At 38.3% G+C, this 19,857-nt stretch overlaps 1 protein-coding gene across 1 annotated transcript in view; it reads left to right on the top strand.

Moving 5' to 3' along the window:
* Positions 1–19,296, top strand: part of FBN2 (fibrillin 2) — a 113,774-nt gene extending 94,478 nt beyond the window's left edge. Inside the window, exons 48-65 of the mRNA XM_021551872.3 lie at positions 157–276; positions 3,285–3,410; positions 3,627–3,779; positions 4,076–4,141; positions 4,392–4,517; positions 4,607–4,726; positions 5,270–5,392; positions 5,806–5,937; positions 7,272–7,397; positions 9,665–9,871; positions 10,547–10,672; positions 11,285–11,407; positions 11,553–11,669; positions 12,312–12,440; positions 13,759–13,878; positions 15,565–15,796; positions 16,405–16,561; positions 18,114–19,296. Of these exons, the coding sequence (XP_021407547.3) occupies positions 157–276; positions 3,285–3,410; positions 3,627–3,779; positions 4,076–4,141; positions 4,392–4,517; positions 4,607–4,726; positions 5,270–5,392; positions 5,806–5,937; positions 7,272–7,397; positions 9,665–9,871; positions 10,547–10,672; positions 11,285–11,407; positions 11,553–11,669; positions 12,312–12,440; positions 13,759–13,878; positions 15,565–15,796; positions 16,405–16,561; positions 18,114–18,455 (2,645 nt within the window). The 3' untranslated portion in view covers positions 18,456–19,296. The remainder of the gene's footprint in view (positions 1–156; positions 277–3,284; positions 3,411–3,626; positions 3,780–4,075; positions 4,142–4,391; positions 4,518–4,606; positions 4,727–5,269; positions 5,393–5,805; positions 5,938–7,271; positions 7,398–9,664; positions 9,872–10,546; positions 10,673–11,284; positions 11,408–11,552; positions 11,670–12,311; positions 12,441–13,758; positions 13,879–15,564; positions 15,797–16,404; positions 16,562–18,113) is intronic.
* The last annotated feature ends 561 nt before the right edge of the window (positions 19,297–19,857 follow it).

The following is a 19,857-nucleotide window of genomic DNA, read 5'->3' as shown; positions in this document are numbered from 1 at the left end:
TTAAAACATTTTTGTTTTTAATAGTTGTTGCTCTTCAAGCAATTAATTGTCTTAGAAAAATAAAATCAGTACAGAACCCTTCAGTGTTTTTCATGTTCTGTTACTATAAGAATTACAAGATTCTAAACCTTTCTTGATTTCCTCCATTCCCCAAAGACACCAACGAGTGTGTGGCGCTGCCTGGTTCGTGCTTTCCTGGTACCTGCCAAAATTTGGAAGGATCATTCAGGTGCATCTGTCCACCAGGATACGAAGTAAAAAGTGAAAGTTGCATTGGTAAGGCAAGTTGTAACTATTGCCCTGAACAATTTAAGAATTTGTATGTGGTTCTAATTGGGTGTAAAGCAGTTGTACACCCTAATGGTTGTTAATGTTTCCTGACTTAAGGTGACAGGGAATAGGTATGAAAACTCTTTAGGGAGAGATTTTAAAAAGGAATGCAGAAGAATATTTTGTAATGTATAGTACTCTATTTTGAACATTGATGTCTTCATTAATGCAAAAAAAAAAAAAACCTTTTAAAAAGGAAGTATTTTATCTTTCAGTGACTTTTGAAAAAGTATAATTCATATAACAGATGTTCTCACTGTATTTATGTAATTTTTACAGAAGGCAGTTATTGGCAATCAATTAATGAACTAAGCATTTGGGTTCAGAGGGAAATGAAGTTTAAAAATCTTGATAAAATGACAATGCTTAAAGGAACAATCAGTTAAGTCAGTTTCTTCTAACAACAGTTTTCTGATTTTAAAGTTTTATATAATGCCTCTCAAGTGCTGAGATTCCCAGGAGGAGAAGGAGCATACAGCAGACCTGTCATCAATTTTTATGTTCTAGTTTGTTCATAGAGGTCTCATCTAAGGCCTTGAATGCCATTCAGGAGCTGAATGTCACACACTGAACTAAGATTAGCTGTGGCAGAGAGCAAGAAATAAATCCAAATTACAAATTGCTTTTCCAACAGAGCAAAGTATTGGATACTGTGAATTTATTGGGCATTTAATATTTGACTTGCTGCCACCTAATTTGTGTGGCTGCGGGAAGAGGAACCATTTTGAGCTTTTTGTCTTGAACAAAAGGATTTATTTTTCTAAGCCCCAGAGTTCTCTCAGCCACTTGTATCATGCCACCAATATTCAGTTTGCCTGCCAACTTCATGATTTCTTTTGGCAGCTGCTAGCTCCATATTAGCAGTTATGTTTGAGGTGAATTCAAATCACCCACAGTTCTAAAGTCATGAATATAAAATAATGGAAGCTTTTGATTTTCAAGGAATGTTACTGCTTATGGCCACTTTGGTACCTCCTCAGAATCTATGTTTTTGAGCATCAGTGACTCTCAGACAGGTTTTTGCCCAAACTGAATGAAAGAGGTTTGCTTGCATTCTTTTGTCATTCTGTCACTTGTCCAGAAAATCTGAAGCTAGAGCTCCTAGGAAATGCTCATATTATCACATGTGATTGCACTAAAACTTAGATTAATGTTTTGACAGCCCTTGTAGCAGATGTTCCCCATTATTCTCTGTTGACGTTGTGTGCAAACAGCTTTATGAGAATCCATTGCTGCTGCCTGTGGGGTGAAGGTTGTCAGTGGCTGATTGTTTTGTGAGCTCAGGGTGATTGTATGCAGGAGAAAATAGAAAACTGGGGCCACAGAAAAATTTGTGTGATATATTCCCTTCCAATGTATAGGAATAAAGGGGAAAGGACTTGTTTACTTCCGCAGTCTGGCTAGTCACCTCTCCATTGTGGCCACAGAAAGAGCCTTAGCACCAAACCATTCATTGCAGTAACAATGAGCACTTCAAAAGATCGATTTTCCTATGCAGCAGAATTGCTGAGCTCTGTATATTAACAGCTACCACAGCAACTGGGAAATTATTTACCACTCTCTCTGAAATAACCTGACTTAGAATACCTGACACAGAAAGTAGCCTGGGAAGCTACTGCAGAGTTCAGCCACATGCCAGATTGTGCTGCAGTGGTTTGTCCATGTGCTGTACCTAATGGCAATTTCTGAAAGTGGGACTCAAGGTAGTACTTTGCAGAAGTTACATCACTGAATCTACTCTCCACCTGATTTCTTCCATTGCTCCACTTATATTGCCCAAATAATAAACACTGTATTTCCATTGTTTTCTTACGTGCTGAAAACAGGACGGTTTTCTAAAATTCAGTGCAGCAGAGAATTCAGTAAATATGTGCAAAAATGGCACTGCAAAATTGAGTATCCAACATCCATGAAGCTAATTTTCATGGAGAGAGCCTTGTTCCTGCCTATACTATGATCAAGCTCAGTGTGGCTTTTACTGTGGAGTGCTTATATAGCCACAGGCTTCTGTGATGGTCATTCCAATATTCCTTACTGAAAGACTCAAAAACATGGTACTTTGAAGATTCTTTAAATACAGCCCATAATTTATCAGATTAGAATTACCTTTAAAAATTACCGTAGCAAGGCAGCTTATATATTCTTTTAGTGTTTGCAGAATAGGATAAGTTAAAATATAGTTTTGAATAATAAATATGTAAAATTAAGGGTTTGTTAATATATTTTTTCCTGCTTTGTCTGTTGTCTGTACAGATGGGGGATGTATACCTGATACTGTTTGAGCTGCACAATTTTGCAGGCACTTGACATTTACACAAAATACTAATACTTTGGCTTACGCCTTTGACAATTATTTAATATAATATGTAATTATATACTGCTATTAAAAGAAATTTTAACTGTCTTCTAATAGTAAGAACAATATATTATTGATTATTCAGTAGAAGAGGAGTAATTTTTAAATAACACAATGAGAGTGGCAGTAAAAGACTGCTAAATATAAATCTGGACATTTAAATACAATTAAAGGTGTCACTCTACTAGCTATAATTTCAATCCCAGAATCTGACAGGAAGCATGAAAAAAATATGCCTTAATTGAAAAGAACTCTCAACATACAGATTCTAAAAAATAATCTTTGGATGTTTTATAGAAATATTTTTGTTTACAGAAAAATATTTTCCTATGGGAAATGTATTCTGAAAGCATTTACTTAATGTTTATATTTTGAATATAATGAAGAACAGAGAATGCTATTTAGAAAAGAATATTGTGCCAGTGAGAAACTCTAATTTGAAGGAGTCAGTGAAACCTACACCTGCTTTAACTCTTGGCCACTTTGTTGGAAGCTGCTCCAGTTAAATCAATGAATAAATAAATAAGCAATCTTCCTTAACCAAGGGTCGTTCACAGCAGGTGAGGCTATGGTGAAGTTTCCCCATTGCTTTTTACAGATATTAACGAGTGTAACGAGGATCCCAACATCTGCCTCTTCGGGTCCTGTACCAACACCCAGGGAGGTTTCCAGTGCATCTGTCCCACGGGTTTTGTGCTGTCTGAAAATGGGCGGAGGTGCTTTGGTGAGTTCATGGATAAGGAATGCAGCAACTCGATCTAAAAGATAACAGGTACCCTGTGGAAACCCCTCCCAGTTTATATCTCCACGAGGATTGCTAAATGCCTTTTAAAAAAGTATGCAAAATACAGGTCATAGTGTTATTTCTCCCAGGGCAGACAGTCATCATATGACTTGGGAGAAGGTTCTAGCTCTGCATAACTTTATTTTCTTCTCCTAGATACTCGTCAGAGCTTCTGCTTCACCAACTTTGAGAATGGGAAGTGCTCAGTGCCAAAGGCTTTCAACACCACAAAGGCCAAGTGTTGCTGCAGTAAAATGCCAGGAGAAGGATGGGGTGATCCTTGTGAGCTCTGTCCAAAGGAAGAGGAAGGTACATATTTAAAGTTTGAAATTTGTTGCTGGAGGCAAAGGAGGAGGACATTTGTGTTGTGCTTTTTGTTCATTAGAAAGAGAGATCTTTCTGGCATTTGCTCTTAGTGGCTTTTTCTATAATGATTTTTCAAGCCAGCCAAAGGAATAAAATTAAATGGAAGAAACCACAGACATAGAAAAATACTTATTTATTGGTTTTGCTCTGTACTAGTATCCCTTTTGGGTGACTCTAACCATCTGTCATGATTCTATCTCTCACTTGCTCTATTTTTTAAAGAAAATGTATCTCTACAGTTGCTTTTCAGGACCTGTGCCCATATGGTCATGGAACTATTCCTGGAATTGATGACACACGTGAAGGTAGGTATTCTTCTGAATATAAAAAGGAAATACTGATACTTGAAACTATACTTGGATTTTATAGCATGTGACAGTTTACTCCTCACACCTGCTGGTGACAAGAGGCTGACCTGTAAAATGTGTTAAAAGAGCACTTTGTGAAGTGCATGGCTTGAGACAAACATAATAGGCTGCTTAGGTTTTTTAAATGCTTTTTTTAAGACTTGAAATGCATCAGCTGAGTGGCCGTTAATATCTTCCTGCTTTTCAGATGTCAATGAATGCCTTGAAAGCCCAGGAATTTGCTCCAGTGGTCACTGCATCAACACTGATGGATCGTTCCGCTGCGAGTGCCCCATGGGCTACAACCTGGATTTCACAGGAGTGCATTGCATAGGTGTGTGCAGTTGTAGGAACTGGAACTCTTGAATTTAAAACACAACTTGTCCCTGTTCTCTTCACTCTGCATTCATTCATTATGTACAGATACAGATGAATGTTCCATTGGCAACCCCTGTGGAAATGGAACGTGCACTAACGTGGTTGGCAGCTTTGAGTGCAGCTGTCACGAAGGGTTTGAGCCAGGCCCAATGATGAATTGTGAAGGTAACCTGTCCTCTTCATTTCTTTTCCTTTGGTTTTTGTCCCATCCTCAGCATTCAACTTAATTAGCCATGTCTTTCTTGCTGTAATAACTTGGAGGAATAAAAAGTTTCTATGTTTTGAAACAGGTCATTGGAAAAGAAATCTGAATTAACTTAAGCAGAACTTTTAGTTTATCACAGAACTTCCCCCACTCAATGAGAATGCCCCATGTGGGGCATTCTCTCAAATGTTAAATTTTATTAATCACAATTAGTTTGCTTTCTGAAGCTGACATTTCTCACCACACAAAAGTACATTAAATATGAGTATATAATAAAAATCTGAAATAAGCCTGCCCTAACTTGCCATACTAAGCTCAAGTAGTGATATGCCATTATTCTTAAGCAGAGCGTTCAATTTTCTCTAGTTACTCAAAAGCTAAGGTTTGAATTACTACCTTTCTGATAATTCTAGCTGAAAAGAGAAGCATAGGTGTAATAAAACCTTCTCGGTGATTGTTTTGAAGCGTGGTGGAGAATGACTGTTGTGTTTCTCTCTGCTCAGATATCAACGAGTGTGCTCAGAACCCCCTGCTCTGTGCCTTCCGCTGTATCAACACTTATGGTTTCTATGAATGCACCTGCCCAGTGGGATATGAGCTAAGGGAAGACCAAAAGATGTGCAAAGGTAATGACTGATGCATAAACATCTCCCCCTCTTCCATCACCAACACATAACCCAAATATTTCTGTGCATCTTGCATTCATCCTCTTGGTGGAATGTAGCAAACAGCCCAGCAGGTGATGATTTGTTCCTTCAGAACTCACAAGAAGCAGTATTTAGTGTTTTTGTCATCAAGTATAACTTGATGAGGGACTGCAAAGCCAAGAATGTCACAGTGGTGGATTTAATCTTTAACATGACAAGATGGTGCAGCTCATGAGGATCAAGATAACTGCATATAATCATAGATTTTGGACTTTTCCTTCAGCGCTTCTATTTAGGGAAGCCTGCACGTCCTTCCCCTTGAAGTTGTCTTCAGGAATTGAAGCTAATGGAAGAAAGTTCAAAGACAAAATATATATTTTTTTTTTTTCCAGATCTGGATGAGTGTGCTGAAGGTCTCCATGACTGTGAATCAAGAGGCATGATCTGCAAAAATCTGATTGGTACCTTCGTGTGCATTTGTCCTCCTGGCATGACCCAGAGGCCTGATGGAGAAGGATGCACAGGTAAAGCTTAGAAAGGGAAGGAGACATCTAATGGAATATGCACAAGCAAAGAAAAAAAAATTCTTTATATATATATATATGTATAAATCAGAAAACAGTTAATGAAGAACACTTAAGATACCTAATGATGCTAAACATCTTAAGCTTTCCATTTTGTTTCAATGTGAGCTCTTACTGACTAATAAGGATTCCAGAATAAAAACTCCCCTGCTCTACAAATAATCCAGATGTTTTTCAGACAGTTGTTAGATCTAAAAAATTAATTTACCAAACAAATGAGACCTCAGTTTATGGATAGAAAAAAAGATTTTCATAATAAGTAGTTATATTTCCTTTAGCATTAGTATAAATAATGTGTCACTTCTTTAAATAATTAAGACTCCTAGGATTCTGAAACCACCTATAAATGCCTTAAAGGATGAAATATTTGGAAAATGCCATAGTTCAAAACAATTCTCCATCCTGGAAGTAAACAAGCACCTTTCCTCCATCATTTACTCGATTAGTTGAGGGAAAGACAATAGCTATATTTTAGAAAATTGTACTTTCTTCTGGTATATAGAAAAAAACCCAGCAGCATTCCAAAATTCCCACCTAAGTGAACATTTTCAATGGAAGTATTTTATAAAAATGCTCCTTCGGCAAGAGAATGAGTACTCTCTTTTAGAGATATTTATGATTTTTTTTTTATTTCACAGAAAATAATCTTTATTAATAAGAATTTGTCCTTTCTTTTTGGCATATAATTCTGCCTTTAAAGAACCAGTGGTTCTTCTGAGTTTTATTGTAAGCATCTAAATATTTGTGTAATTACTTACAGTAAGTGTGCCATTAGCTATGGAAGAAAACACATGAACACTGTAAACTTTCAGGAAAATAATATGTGGACTGAAATATAGCTTATTATGGGAGAAATCAAGTGCATTCAAAGACCCTTGATGATTACAGAGTGAAGATTTGTCACTCAAATCATGCATGTGTTCCAATTTTATTTAAATTTTATTTTCCAGGTAAATGTGACCGCAACTTGCTCTGCTGTGTTTTCTTCTTGTTTAGTTGATGTGAAGCAATTAAAGCTTTTGGAATGGAATAGGGTAATTGAATAGGATAATTCTCCTTGGAAAGCCCTTTCCATGCTTCATCAGTTGATTTTCCACATCTTGAAAATATTTTGCAAATGTTACATGGAATATTTAATGTACTCTATAGAGTCTGATATATTTTCTTGTAATTAATTGCTGCGGTTGTTTTCTATGTAATTATATTTTAGTTTTGTTTGTATTGTTTCTATTACTGTTATAATTTTTATTAATGTTGATGTTTTTTTTGTACAGATGAAAACGAGTGCCGCTCCAAGCTGGGTGTCTGTGAAAACGGGCGTTGTGTGAATGTTGTTGGCAGCTACAGATGTGAATGTAACGAAGGATTCCTGTCAAGTCCATCAGGCACTGAGTGTCTTGGTAAATGTCTCTTTTGTACATATTTCATCTCACATTAGAGTGTAAATGTAGAGAGAAAATTGGGCTTCTGAAAGCTTAACAGCTCTCCTATCTACAGAAATCAAATAATTACACTTTTTAGTTAAATAATGATACAAAATTAAATAATATTATTAAATATTATTAGATAATTATAGGAATTAACAGCTTGTAACAATCAGACCTCACATAGAAGGGTCTTAATTCCATAGGACATCAATGTAGGCAAAATACAGAGATTTTTGAAGAAGGAGAATTTAGTCATCTTCAGAAAATTCAAAAATGGATGCAGAGTAAAATTGAATGTTTGCTTATTCAGAATGTAATCTTAAGCACCATATGGCAACCAGACATCTGAATTCTCTTCACGTTTAATTCAGACATAAAATACTGTGATTTTACTACAAAATTGCAAGTTTTTATTTTTTTTTGTTTGTTTGTTTGTTTTTTGAGGCAGTCCTGCAAGATAAATGCAGGGTTTTTGTTTATCAACCTGTCTTTTCTTTTTAATACATTCATATTTGTCATTTGCACTACAGAATTCATCATTCCCTTTCTTGGAGTCAAACCGAACTGCAAAAATTTTTCTTGACCAGTGTTCAGGTGTACATACAGTACTGAAAGGGTGTATTTATTTATTTGTGTATCTTCCATGAAAAAAACATAATTATCTTATACCATCAATATAAAACCAGTTCCCTCTGAGTTGTCATGAGGAGTGTGCTGACTTCATGGCTGAGCAATAACATTGAAGTGTAGGGTATTTCCTAAGGATTAGAAGCAGATGGGAAGAGAAAACTGCAGTTAACCCCAGCCAGTCATTAATGCCAAAGAAATACCCTGTTTGGAGGTCATTATTGCTTTTCTGTATTTAATATGTAATTTTCTCATTATTTTCTACCTTGGGAAGGTTTGCTTTTTGCTGCTCTTCCTTTTGGGTTTCCTAGGTTAGAAATTACAATGAAAAATGTATCTGGCAGAAGCACAGGATTTCTTCTGAATTATAGCACAAGCATTAAGTCACAGATTACATTGTTTTAAATACATTGTGCAAACCTTTATATTTCATTCACGTTTAAATTCATTCCACATCTCAAACTGGGGACAAAGCATTCATGTGTTCTTCACATCATGTCCCTAAAGACCTGCACAATATTCCTGTCTGGGAGAAGAGAAATCTTCAGTGTTTTGCAAATCACTACAGCAAATATTTTGTTTCACAGAACTGACACTTTCAGTGATGACAGCTTTATTTGATGGAAACAGTTAAGTTACCAGGTAGACAAATGAAGTGTTCTCTAAAGCTGAAGTTTGTCTTTTGCCTAATTCTTGTAAGAAATGCACAAATTCTTCTAATCTGTAAAAGACAAGGTCAGCTGAGTATTGATACATTTACACATTCTGAGGGATCACTACTAGCTTTGAAAGAAAGAAAAATAATTTTAATTTAAAAACATAAGCATTCTCAGATCAGTAATTGAAATGTCTCCATTTTAATCAAGAAATAAGACAGGTGACAGAGCCTACATAGAAGATAAAATCTCTGCAAGATTTAGAGTTTCTATTAGCCCTGAAAACTGGGATTTCTTTCCTCCTCAGCTGCCTGTTTGAAGGTAACCTGTAGGAGCCCCATGACTTTAAAACTTTGCTCCCCTTTCCTTATTGATAAACATTAACCAAAAAGTTTAAAAATTAAAACAGGGTTTGACAGGGCCATACCGATAAGGCCATACAATTCTATTTTTTTCCTCAACAAAATCTAGGACTGCCACTAAAAAGGTATTGAGTTGCATATACACTTTTAAGTTCTATGGATTTTTTATTCAAACCACAGCAGGATATTTACAGATGATCAAATGTGTTATTTTGGCCAGTAAGACAAAAAAACAAAGCAAACTTCTAACCCCACTCCAAATAAATCATTCAAATGCAAACACAGCTGAAGTGGGAGCTCAGTTTTGCCCTCAGGCTGTTTCACTACCAAGGGCACAACTTTCCAGCAAGCAAAAGTCTTACCCAGCTCATGCAGGTAATGAACATTGGGGGTGTCTTAGATATGTTTGAAATGGCAGCATATTGCCAGAACATACAACAATTCTGAAAGGCTAAATCAAGAGGGGCTTGATGGTAGCTAATAACCTTCTGCTGCTTGCCTCTATTGACAGAGAGCCAGAATAACACACCAGATGCTTAATGGGGCGGATCTTTACCTCCTTCCCTATCCCAGCCTCTCTCCTTCTTCCTCACAGATAACCGCCGGGGGTTTTGCTTTGCTGAGGTTCTGCAGACCATGTGCCAGATGGGCTCGAGCAGCCAGAACCTTGTCACCAGGTCCGAGTGCTGCTGTGACGGGGGCCGGGGCTGGGGGAACCAGTGCAGGCTCTGCCCCCTCCCCGGAACCTCCCAGTACAAGAAACTCTGTCCACATGGATCAGGCTACACCACAGATGGAAGAGGTATTTGCAGGGATGAGAAGAGACAGAAAAGGGGAAAAGCATATGCTTGCATGCTTAATAAAATGCACGATTGTCTTTGAAGTTCCTGTGGAGAATTTCCTGTTAAACAGCAGAGTTTGATTTTTCAAATAATGCTGAGAGACCAGAAATTAAAAACACATTTGGCAGTAGCTGCAAACAGATCAACTGGGCAGGATTTTCAGGATTTAGGATCTGGTTGGAAGTACTAGCCAGTAACTAAAAGCTAGAAATTATCCCAAAGCTTTTATATTGCTGAAAACTTGGAGACATGGCAAAGGCACCAACCATCTCATTTAACAATGATATCACAATGCTTTGCAGGTACTACTTCCACACAGAAAGAAGCTAATGTGTATTTTTAATATTGGTGATAATTTTTGACATGGAAGTAGTCATAAGAAAATTTTCTTGTGTGGGGTTTGTGTTTGGAGTTAGCAAAACTGGAATCTGAGTACCCAGTGAAACAGCCAGAAGGTGTTGGTGCAAAGAACAGTAATGAAATTTGAAAGATGTTTGGCTTTGGAGTCAGATCAATTTTTAAAGAGGGAGAAAGTTCCTGCCAGAAGCATGATGATGAGGAACTGCAAGAATGGAAGAGAAGAAAAAAGTAGAATCGAAAACTGAGACATGACATATTTAATAATTTCTATACAGATATTGATGAGTGTAAGGTCCTGCCAAACCTGTGCAGGAATGGGCAGTGCATTAACACCATGGGCTCCTTCCGGTGCTTTTGCAAAGCTGGCTATACCACTGACATAACTGGCACATCTTGTAATGGTAAGATTCATTAATTAATCATCAGTTGAAGTAATCATAAATTTTTCTAAGTTGTTACACAGTGATGTACCAAACTTTGTGAACCCTTGTAGCAAACCACTTTTTTTTTTTCTCTGTTTCATGTCCTTTATTTCTTTTCCTAATATGCATTTCTGGTTTTGTGTTTCATTTGTGGAAATGGAGAAACAAGCCCTACTGGCAGTATTTCTGGAGTAGAATGACCACTGAAGTTTGTTAAAGCTGTACAACCCATTTAAGTGACAAACCAGTTCATGACTTCACGGTCTATATTTTTCCCACTTTTTTGTTGGTTTGCAGGTCCAAGTATACCACAGTATACCAAAAAGTAAATATTTGTTGCTTAGATGAAAATACCAATGCCACTCTCACTCTAGTGTGTTACTCCTTCAAGACAGTTTGTCGTGGTAGTGGCAGCACCATATAAACTCCACAGCAACACATTCATAGAGAAAGGAATAGGACCCCTGAACAAATGTAAATAGGGGACTTCCTTCTGTGTGCATTTTTCTCTAAAATGTTGTGCTGTGTAGCAAGCATCTTCCTGTCAGAAAGATGAGGACAAAAGATAACTTAATATTTTCCTCTCGTTAGATCTTGATGAGTGCTCCCAGTCCCCCAGACCATGCAATTTTATCTGCAAGAACTCAGAAGGGAGCTATCAATGCTCATGTCCCCGGGGCTATGTGCTTCAGGAAGATGGAAAGACATGTAAAGGTAGGAAGGTTATAGACAGTACCTTTTAATTTGGTTACAACTTAACTTAAAAGGAATTGGTTCTGAAGTGTGATATTTTTATCAATTTTGATTAAATGTGCCTCTTTGTCGACTTTTTTAAGACAACAACATCTCTTACTTCCAGATCTTGATGAATGTCAAACCAAACAACACAATTGTCAGTTTCTCTGTGTCAACACCCTTGGAGGCTTCACATGCAAATGTCCACCTGGTTTTACACAACATCACACAGCTTGTATTGGTAAGAAAAACACTGGTTTTCTTTCATAAGCCTTTCTGTAAGAACAACATTCTCAACTATCTCTTGTGTTTTTTATGCAGAGCAGTAGAGGGTAGAAAGCAGATTTTGAAAAGAAGCAATTACAGTTAAAGTAAAAATGAATCTATCTAGTCTGTCCACTATTTCTATTTTCTTGGTTAATAAAGAGTTGTAGATATTTAATACATGTTATTATGTTCTAAGTACAACCATATGGAGACAAAAGGGTGAATTATTAAAATCTCATTTAAAATGTAGTTAACCAAAACCAGACTGCATTTTCTTTTTTTAGTTGATACAGATGCCTTCAGATCTTATGCATATGTATAAATCTTGCCAACTGAAACTTTTAGTTCAGCTAACACAAAAGGGCAGCATTTTTCCAATATCATCAATTACATGCCTGCTCTTCCACACTCCTATCACAACTGAACTATCCCTAGCACTTCCAATTTATTAATTATTCCTAGCTCTACATGAGTCTCCAGTTCATCTGGCATTTAACAATGAAAAGGTACAGAATAAAATGCTGCACTTTTGTGAATTTTGTTTTTATGTTACATGAACATGTCTAACATCATGCTTCAAGGTAAATTCATCTTCTCTCTCCTTTATATTTTGAAGATAACAATGAATGTGGTTCTCATCCAACACTGTGTGGATCAAAAGGAATTTGTCAAAACACTCCTGGAAGTTTTACCTGTGAATGTCAAAGGGGATTTTCACTGGATTCTACTGGATTAAACTGTGAAGGTAACTAGGAACAGTCAGATTTTTTTATGGTGAGAATCCTTATTTCAGTTTCTAGTGAACCATTTGATGCTAAAGACAGAGAAATCAGAGCAGCAGGCATAGTAAAAGTAATTACAAAAAGAAATTGGGAAGTATTTGACTAATTTTAAGTATAACAAAAGCATATGCAAGAATGTACTGCCTCAGTACAGAATTTTTACACAAATGAGGATAAAAAGGTGATTGTTTAGTTGAACTCTTCAACAGTTGTTTTCAGGCTGCCATTTAAACTTAACATAGGTTTATGCATCTAAAAGTTTAGTAGTTATGTGGGGCTTTTTTACATTTATGTCTTCATATGTCTAAGCAGAATCTCTGTACAATTTTTATTTTGGTTAATTCTAATTACATTAAATTCTAAATTCTATACTCAATTCTTCTACCACAGAGTTACACACTGAGAAAGCCAATTCACTGTCAGTTAAAAATGCAGGTTATATTGATGGAGCTTTATCTCTCTCTGTTGGCCTAAGGGGAAGCCTCAGTTAGGAAATCTGTATTTGAGAGCTCCAGACTTCTCAGTGGGCCTCAGTTATTGAGCAAAGAAGAAAATAAAAGGCAGTACAAGGCCACCTGGCTGCTCAGAATTAAAAATGCAAGAGCGTACATGAAGAAATTTATGACCTCTCAAAATACCAACAAGTCTGATAGAGCATTTAAAGCAGGAATTGATATTTAGGGCCTATTTCTAGGTCAGCAGTCCAGAATATATGTAGCTAGAAGTTTTAATAAGATTTATTTCCTGCCAGTTTACTTTGTTCTCATAAAGTACATATATCCTGGTGTGCCTATAGAACAATTTTTTTTTTAAATTTTCTGCTTGACTTGCATACTGTGCCTTAAAAATTAGGGTGCTTACTTATTTCCTATAGCAAATACAATTTAAGATGTCTGAGTTTTTAGAATTTGGAGGGTGGGATGGTAGTGGCTGTCACCTTTTATTAACACTTGTCTCAGAGATTTTTAATGTGGCTTTTTATTTTCAATTGCAAAGACATCCAAATTTGACATTCAAACACTAAACTATGTTTCAGGAAACTGAAAGCTTATCCCTAGATGGTTGGTTTAAAACTGAAATTACAAAACCCTTCAAATTTTAAGCATTATGCTAAAGCAACACCATGTGGGATTACTGGGAATAGTGTTTATTCTCCAAAATTGAGTACTGAAAAGGCTGAAGAATTAAATTAAGGCTAGGTGATAACAAACTTCTGATCCAGCAGTGTTTGGCAGTGGGTGTAATCCTGTGTCATGCTGTGCTTCCCTCCTGAACACGCAGATGTGGATGAGTGTGATGGAAACCACAGGTGCCAGCACGGCTGTCAGAACATCCTGGGTGGATACAGATGTGGGTGCCCACAAGGATTTGTCCAGCACTACCAGTGGAATCAGTGTGTTGGTAAGGAAACAAACAGCACAGAATTTAAAAAGCAAATGTACCAGAGTGTTTAAAGGGACACCAGCAGGCAAGGGCAAGAATGAGCAGAACAAAGAGTGTGCAACAAAAATCTTCTGTATTTGTCTCCCAATCCTTCCTTACACTTACTACTCCAACATAAATCAATAACAGGAAGTAGCAAGAAAACACACTCAGTCTTTTGAAACTCTCTGTGACAATTTTCTTTCCTAGAAAGATCTGCATTCTGACCTGTTTCTTCTGTGAAAAATCTCCATCATTGAATGTTCATTGAATTCCTGAAAGTATCAATGTGAATACCTCTGCTGAGAAAAAAAGCATTAAAAAACCATACCTGTCATAAAAAAAACAAAAAACAAAAAACAACAACAACAAAAAAAACAACACAAAAAAGCATAAAAAACCATTAGCAATGTAAGAATTCTACAGAATAGCATCTAAAGCAAATGGTGAGAAAATAATCAACAGAACCATTAAGGGTTTCCTTCTTCCAAAAGACAGTCTTAAGGGCCAGCATTAGTTCTTTGTGCAGGAAATGGGACAAATTAGAAAGCTTAGGAGTACTGTTTAGATTTACCTCATTTAGTCCATCACTTGAACTAAGCTATATCATAGACAAAATAAAATGTGGGATTTTTTGTTACTAAAAACCAATACACACAGAAAAAATGTCACTCAGTGCTGTTCACAAGGGCCAATACAAAATATTTACATTTTCAGGTTAGTTTATATGGTTTTCTGTCAATGGTATCAGAGCATGACTGTGAGCACCACCATAGATTTCATTTAGGCTGACTTTACTGTCCTGATTCTATACATAAAAATTAGTTTATTCTACCAATTTTAGCATTAAGTAGCAGCACACCAGCCAGTGTCTCTCAAGTCCCAATCACCGTGATCACTCCTGACTTAATACTGCTCTTCAGCAAAGAAAGCAAAGGACTGGGGCAAGAGGGACAGAATGCACAATAAACAGTTCCCACAAAACCCCAAAACAGCTTAAGTTTCTGTAAATCATAGTCCTCAAAAGAATCTCCCTCCAAGTGACTGCAAACAAAAATGGCAAAGCATTCACCACTGATCTTGGTGAGATAAACTGAGGTGAGGAAAACCTACAGGTTTTAGAGAAATGCCTTGATGAGACAAATAAAATAACCATGATACCAGCTACCAAAACCTGACTTTCCATCTTTCCATACCACAATCTTCCCTTTTTTTTTTTTTTTTTTTTTTGGTTTGGTTTGGTTTGGTTTTTTGTGGTTTTTTGGTTGGTTGGTTGGTTGGTTGGGTTTTTTTTGTGTGTGTGTGTGTTTTGTATTTTTGGGGGTTTTTTTCGGGGGTTTTTTTTGTTTGTTTGTTTTTTGGGTTTTTTGGGGTTTTTTTGGTTGGTTGGTTGGTTGGTTGGTTTTTTTGGGTTTTTTTTTTGGGGTTGTTTTTTTTTTCCTGAAACCACATCAAATCACACTGACTGGAGGTATCATGTTCGCTATATTTTAACACCCACAAGTGAAGATGATGCTCCTTTTCTCTATCAGAAACCAAGGATGATGAGGTCAGGGATGTAGCAGAGCCCTGGAACTTGCAGATGTTCTGATTTGTCAGCTGCATGATGCTGACCTGCTGTCTCTCAGACTAGAAAACACCAATATTTTTGTGTTTTCTTGCCAGATGAAAACGAATGCTCCAATCCTCACATGTGTGGCTCTGCTTCTTGCTACAACACCCTGGGAAGTTACAGGTGTGTCTGCCCATCGGGGTTCTCCTATGACCAGTTCTCCCATGCCTGCCACGATGTGAACGAGTGCTCTTCTGCCAAGAACCCCTGCAGTTATGGCTGCTCCAACACCGAGGGTGGTTACCTCTGTGGCTGCCCACCTGGCTATTACAGAGTTGGACAAGGGTGAGTTTCTCCACACAGCTTTTCACCAAAGACACATTCAGAAGGTGCAGAGGTGAAAAGTAAGGACAAGCTGCTAAGTCCTTTGTAGTTTCAGGTTAAATATCCAGAAACTAGGAAAAAAAAATGTCTGTACATTCAACATGACATTAATTTTAAATGTAGCATATAAATAACGTTAAACAAGGTCTGCTTTCTCCTCCAGTATCAGCATGTGAACTCCTTCACAGACCTGCTGAGTGGGGTTTGATAATGCATAAGAATGGGAACTATGTGTTACTGAGATAATTAAGGTGTTTAAATATCACTGACCAATCCGGAATATTAAAAACAAGTTAACATTCCTCTGGTTCAGGGCAGGCTGGCTTTGTTTGGTTTCTCTGTAGAATTTGTAAATTAAAATTAGATCAGGCTAAAAGCGTCCACCCAGCATTTGTATTTCCCTGAGTAAACCTCTCTAGTGTAAAGGAAATAAATGCACAGCCTTCCTGCTGAGGCAAGAGTAAGGAATGGGATGCAAACACCGTGGCACAGATTACACACACTCCATTTAGCAAGGACAGTTCATAAAATTGCAAGGAGTAACTAAAACACGTGTTTTCATTCCACAGACACTGTGTCTCGGGGATGGGATTTAACAAAGGCCAGTACCTGCCACTGGATGGAGATGCTGATAAAGAAAATGCTTTGTCCCCTGAAGTGTGTTATGAGTGCAAAATCAATGGCTACTCCAAAAAAGACAGCAGGAAGAAGAGAAGTGCTAACACTGTATGTACCAGGATAAAAAACTGCTGTAATGTTTTTCGAGGTATTTTCAGAGCTATGACAACAGCAATAAATAGAGGGAAGCTTTTAAACAGGTCACATTCAATGGCAAAAATCTCTTTTCTCCCCCTGCCTCACCTAGGTCCTGCTGGCAGTAATAATTTGTCAATAGGAAACACATTAAGAGCTGTGTAAGGATGAAGTTTTTGAAGCTTGCAAAGATTCCATTGGAGTGTGAGATATGGTCTAGTTCCTCAGAGTGCCTTCAGGGGAATAATTCTCCTTTAATTGCAGAGACCTGGGAAACTGGACATGTCTTCAGTATGTTCTGCTGCCAGGAGGAGGCTGGATAGCATTTATGGTCTGGGACAGCTAAACAGATCTTGCAGGAGATCATTTTAGTCTTGGTGTCTGTTCCATAGTTGCTCATAGAGGTGAGGGTTAGATTGGGCTGACTGAAGTCCAATATTCACAGAATTGATGAAGGTTTTAGAGAATTACACATTTAATGTTTTTCTTGCTGCATTTTGTGGGCTTACATGGGAAATCATATCTAGTTTGTAATTGTTACATCTTGTTATTACACTTTTAAAATACCATTAACCTTGTCAGTTTCTAGAACTTCCTAGGCAGTGAAAGCAACATCCATAAATAATGTGAAAAAAGAAAAACTTTTAAATCAGTATCATCATCTATGGGGTTCAAGTATTTAAACACTGCCTTACTTGTTCCTGTCCTGAAATTTTCCTTATTTTCACTTTGCTTTTTTAGTTGCATTACATACCGGTACAGTATGGGATTTTCAGAGAAGGTATCAGGGAATTTCCATGCAGTGCTGTGAAATGCATTTCTCTGTTGTTTCTGTTGGTCATAAGACAATTACATTGTGTATAAACACAGAAAACACAGGTTTCTCCTTGTGGTGCTGCGCACCTCCTCTTTTCCAGGCTGCAGTGCAGTCTGAGAAATCCTCGTCTTGAGAATGAAATCTGGCTTCTGCTAATACCCTGACTGACGTTCCCCCACCTCGCACAGCCCCTGAATATCAGGCTAGCCCAGAGGTCCGAGGCTGTGAGGGGAGGAATATCAGGAGATGGCAAAGATTTCCAAAAGAGGCTCTTACCCCAATATATGTTGGTTCAGCTCTCTTTATTCTGTGATGTCCTAGGGGAGAGCGGGGTAAAAGAGAGAATGAACAGGAAATGTCAGGGGTCTGTATAGACTTTGGACAGGGTGGGTTTCCTTGGCTCTCCACCAACCCTGTTGGGGAAGGAAGGAGGGTCCAGGGTTATCTTGAGCAGAGTCTCAGGGTCCCGGGGAAGGGAAATAGAGTGCCCATGAGCTCACTGTGACACCTGATGGGTTTTTAAGAGATCTCAAACACTTGTTGGTAACACTCGGAGGAGTGTTTGGGGCCTCTTTGCAAGCATGGAGTTAAACAGGTTCTCAAAATTAACTGAAATCTAGCTGTAAAGCCGGCTTGCGTCCTTCAGGATTTGCAGGGCGCCGAGGCAGGACGTGTTAACCATCCTGCTGTAAACACTTTTCCCTCCAGGAGCGGGTGAGCTGGGGAAGCCTGGAGAGTCCCCTGAAGGTGCGAGTGGCCATGTCCAGGCTGGGCGGCCGGGAGCCCATCCTGGAGCTGCGGCCGGCCCTGGGGCGCCGCGTGCGCTACGCCATCGCCCGCGGCAGCCGGCGCGGAACCTTCTGGATGCTCCTGAGGGACGGCGCCGGCCGCCTGCACGCCGCCAGGGGCCGGGCGGCACGCGGGCTGCACGCCCTGGACATCACCAGCACGGCCGTGCCTGAGGAGGACGGAAGGCCGCAGGGCGGCCATGGGGGCGGCGGCGCCCGAGGAGAAGCCCTCAGGGTGCGGCTGTGGCTGCACCTCTACTAGTGCTGTTCTCCAGACTTCCTTGTGTCCACACACCCCGCAACAGCTGTTTGCAAGGAGAACCCGCCGGGAAAAGTGTGTTTTGGGAGAGGACGGCAGAGGGGAAGAGCCCTTCTTTCCATCCTGCCAACGCTGGAGGGTGACTTCAAACCCTGCCAAAACTTCTACTTACAAGGGCAAATCATGGTTACTGTGTCTTTTATATAACCTCGATTTGAAGTGTATTTTAAAAGCTAAAGTTCAAGAAGTCATCATATGGCACTAAATGGTACAAAAAAATGTGAGCTTTTTTTTTTTTTTTCTTGTTAGCAATCTGTAACACTTTGGGTATTTTGCTATAGTTCCTAATGAGAAAAAAAATTATAGAAGTTTATTTATTTTTAATGCAGTAATATATGGAAAAAAAATAACAAATTATGTAAACAAAAGGGAAACTTTCTTGTTTTTCTTTAGTTTTATAAATTTGAGGTATAACATTTTAGAGGTACTTTTGTAATCAAGAAAAAAAGTAGATTTGAAAGATGGTTTCTTTTCTATTTGGACCAGCATCTAAACAGTATTAAGTAATTCTAAAATATATCAGAGCTGAACCATCAGTGTAGTAGGATATTCTGAAGTGGGAGATTGTAAAGTGTCCACATAGTAGGATATTCTAAGGTGCTCTTGCAAAAAAAAAAGGGAAAAAAAAGTCATAGAGGACAAGTATCATAATATCAGTCTCTGCAGAGATTGTATTTCACAGCAGCTCAAGGGGATTGCGTTCTGAATCACCCACAGCAAATAGTGGAGGAGGCACAAGCCCTGTAGCAAAATACCTGGACTGTTTTTAATCATCCCCTTAGAACTGCAGAACCAAACTGTGCTGCCTTCCCTCAGTGACCTCATGAGCCAGCACAGGCAGCCACACCTCACGCTCAGAAAGGTGCTCCACAAACTGGCATTAATTCTTGCAGGCAGCTGAAGGAAATGTCTCCCAGGAGAGAATGTTTCACTCTGTTTGGTGCTGGCTCAAAACCAGGGTGCATTTCCTGATCCTCAAGTGCTGTGTCAGGACTGCCACACCTGCAAACTCAATTATTGCAGTGCAGGTGGGGAGAGCTGTGTATTTGAAGTTCATTTGTTAGAAATCTCATTAATGCTGTAGTTATACACGCCTCATTTTATCATAGCTTGTTCTGTAAGAAAGATGATTGTACAATGACTTGAGTTTTAGTTTAGTGATTTTTTTTTTTCTTTTTACATTTTGTACTGTCATGTGTTAAGTGTATGTCTTAATGGTGCTTTCTGTGGCAGCTGGTGCCTGTAACTGGCCATGCAACAGAATCTCACATGTGAAAATAGCCAAAGCACATCCAGGATTGTTCCAGTTGCATGTAGGTGCTGACCAAAGACTATACCAAGTAAA

This window comes from Lonchura striata, chromosome Z (genome assembly GCF_046129695.1).
Source record: "Lonchura striata isolate bLonStr1 chromosome Z, bLonStr1.mat, whole genome shotgun sequence".
In the NCBI taxonomy this organism is placed as follows: Eukaryota; Metazoa; Chordata; class Aves; order Passeriformes; family Estrildidae; genus Lonchura; species Lonchura striata.
This window is presented reverse-complemented; position numbering and strand designations above follow the sequence as displayed.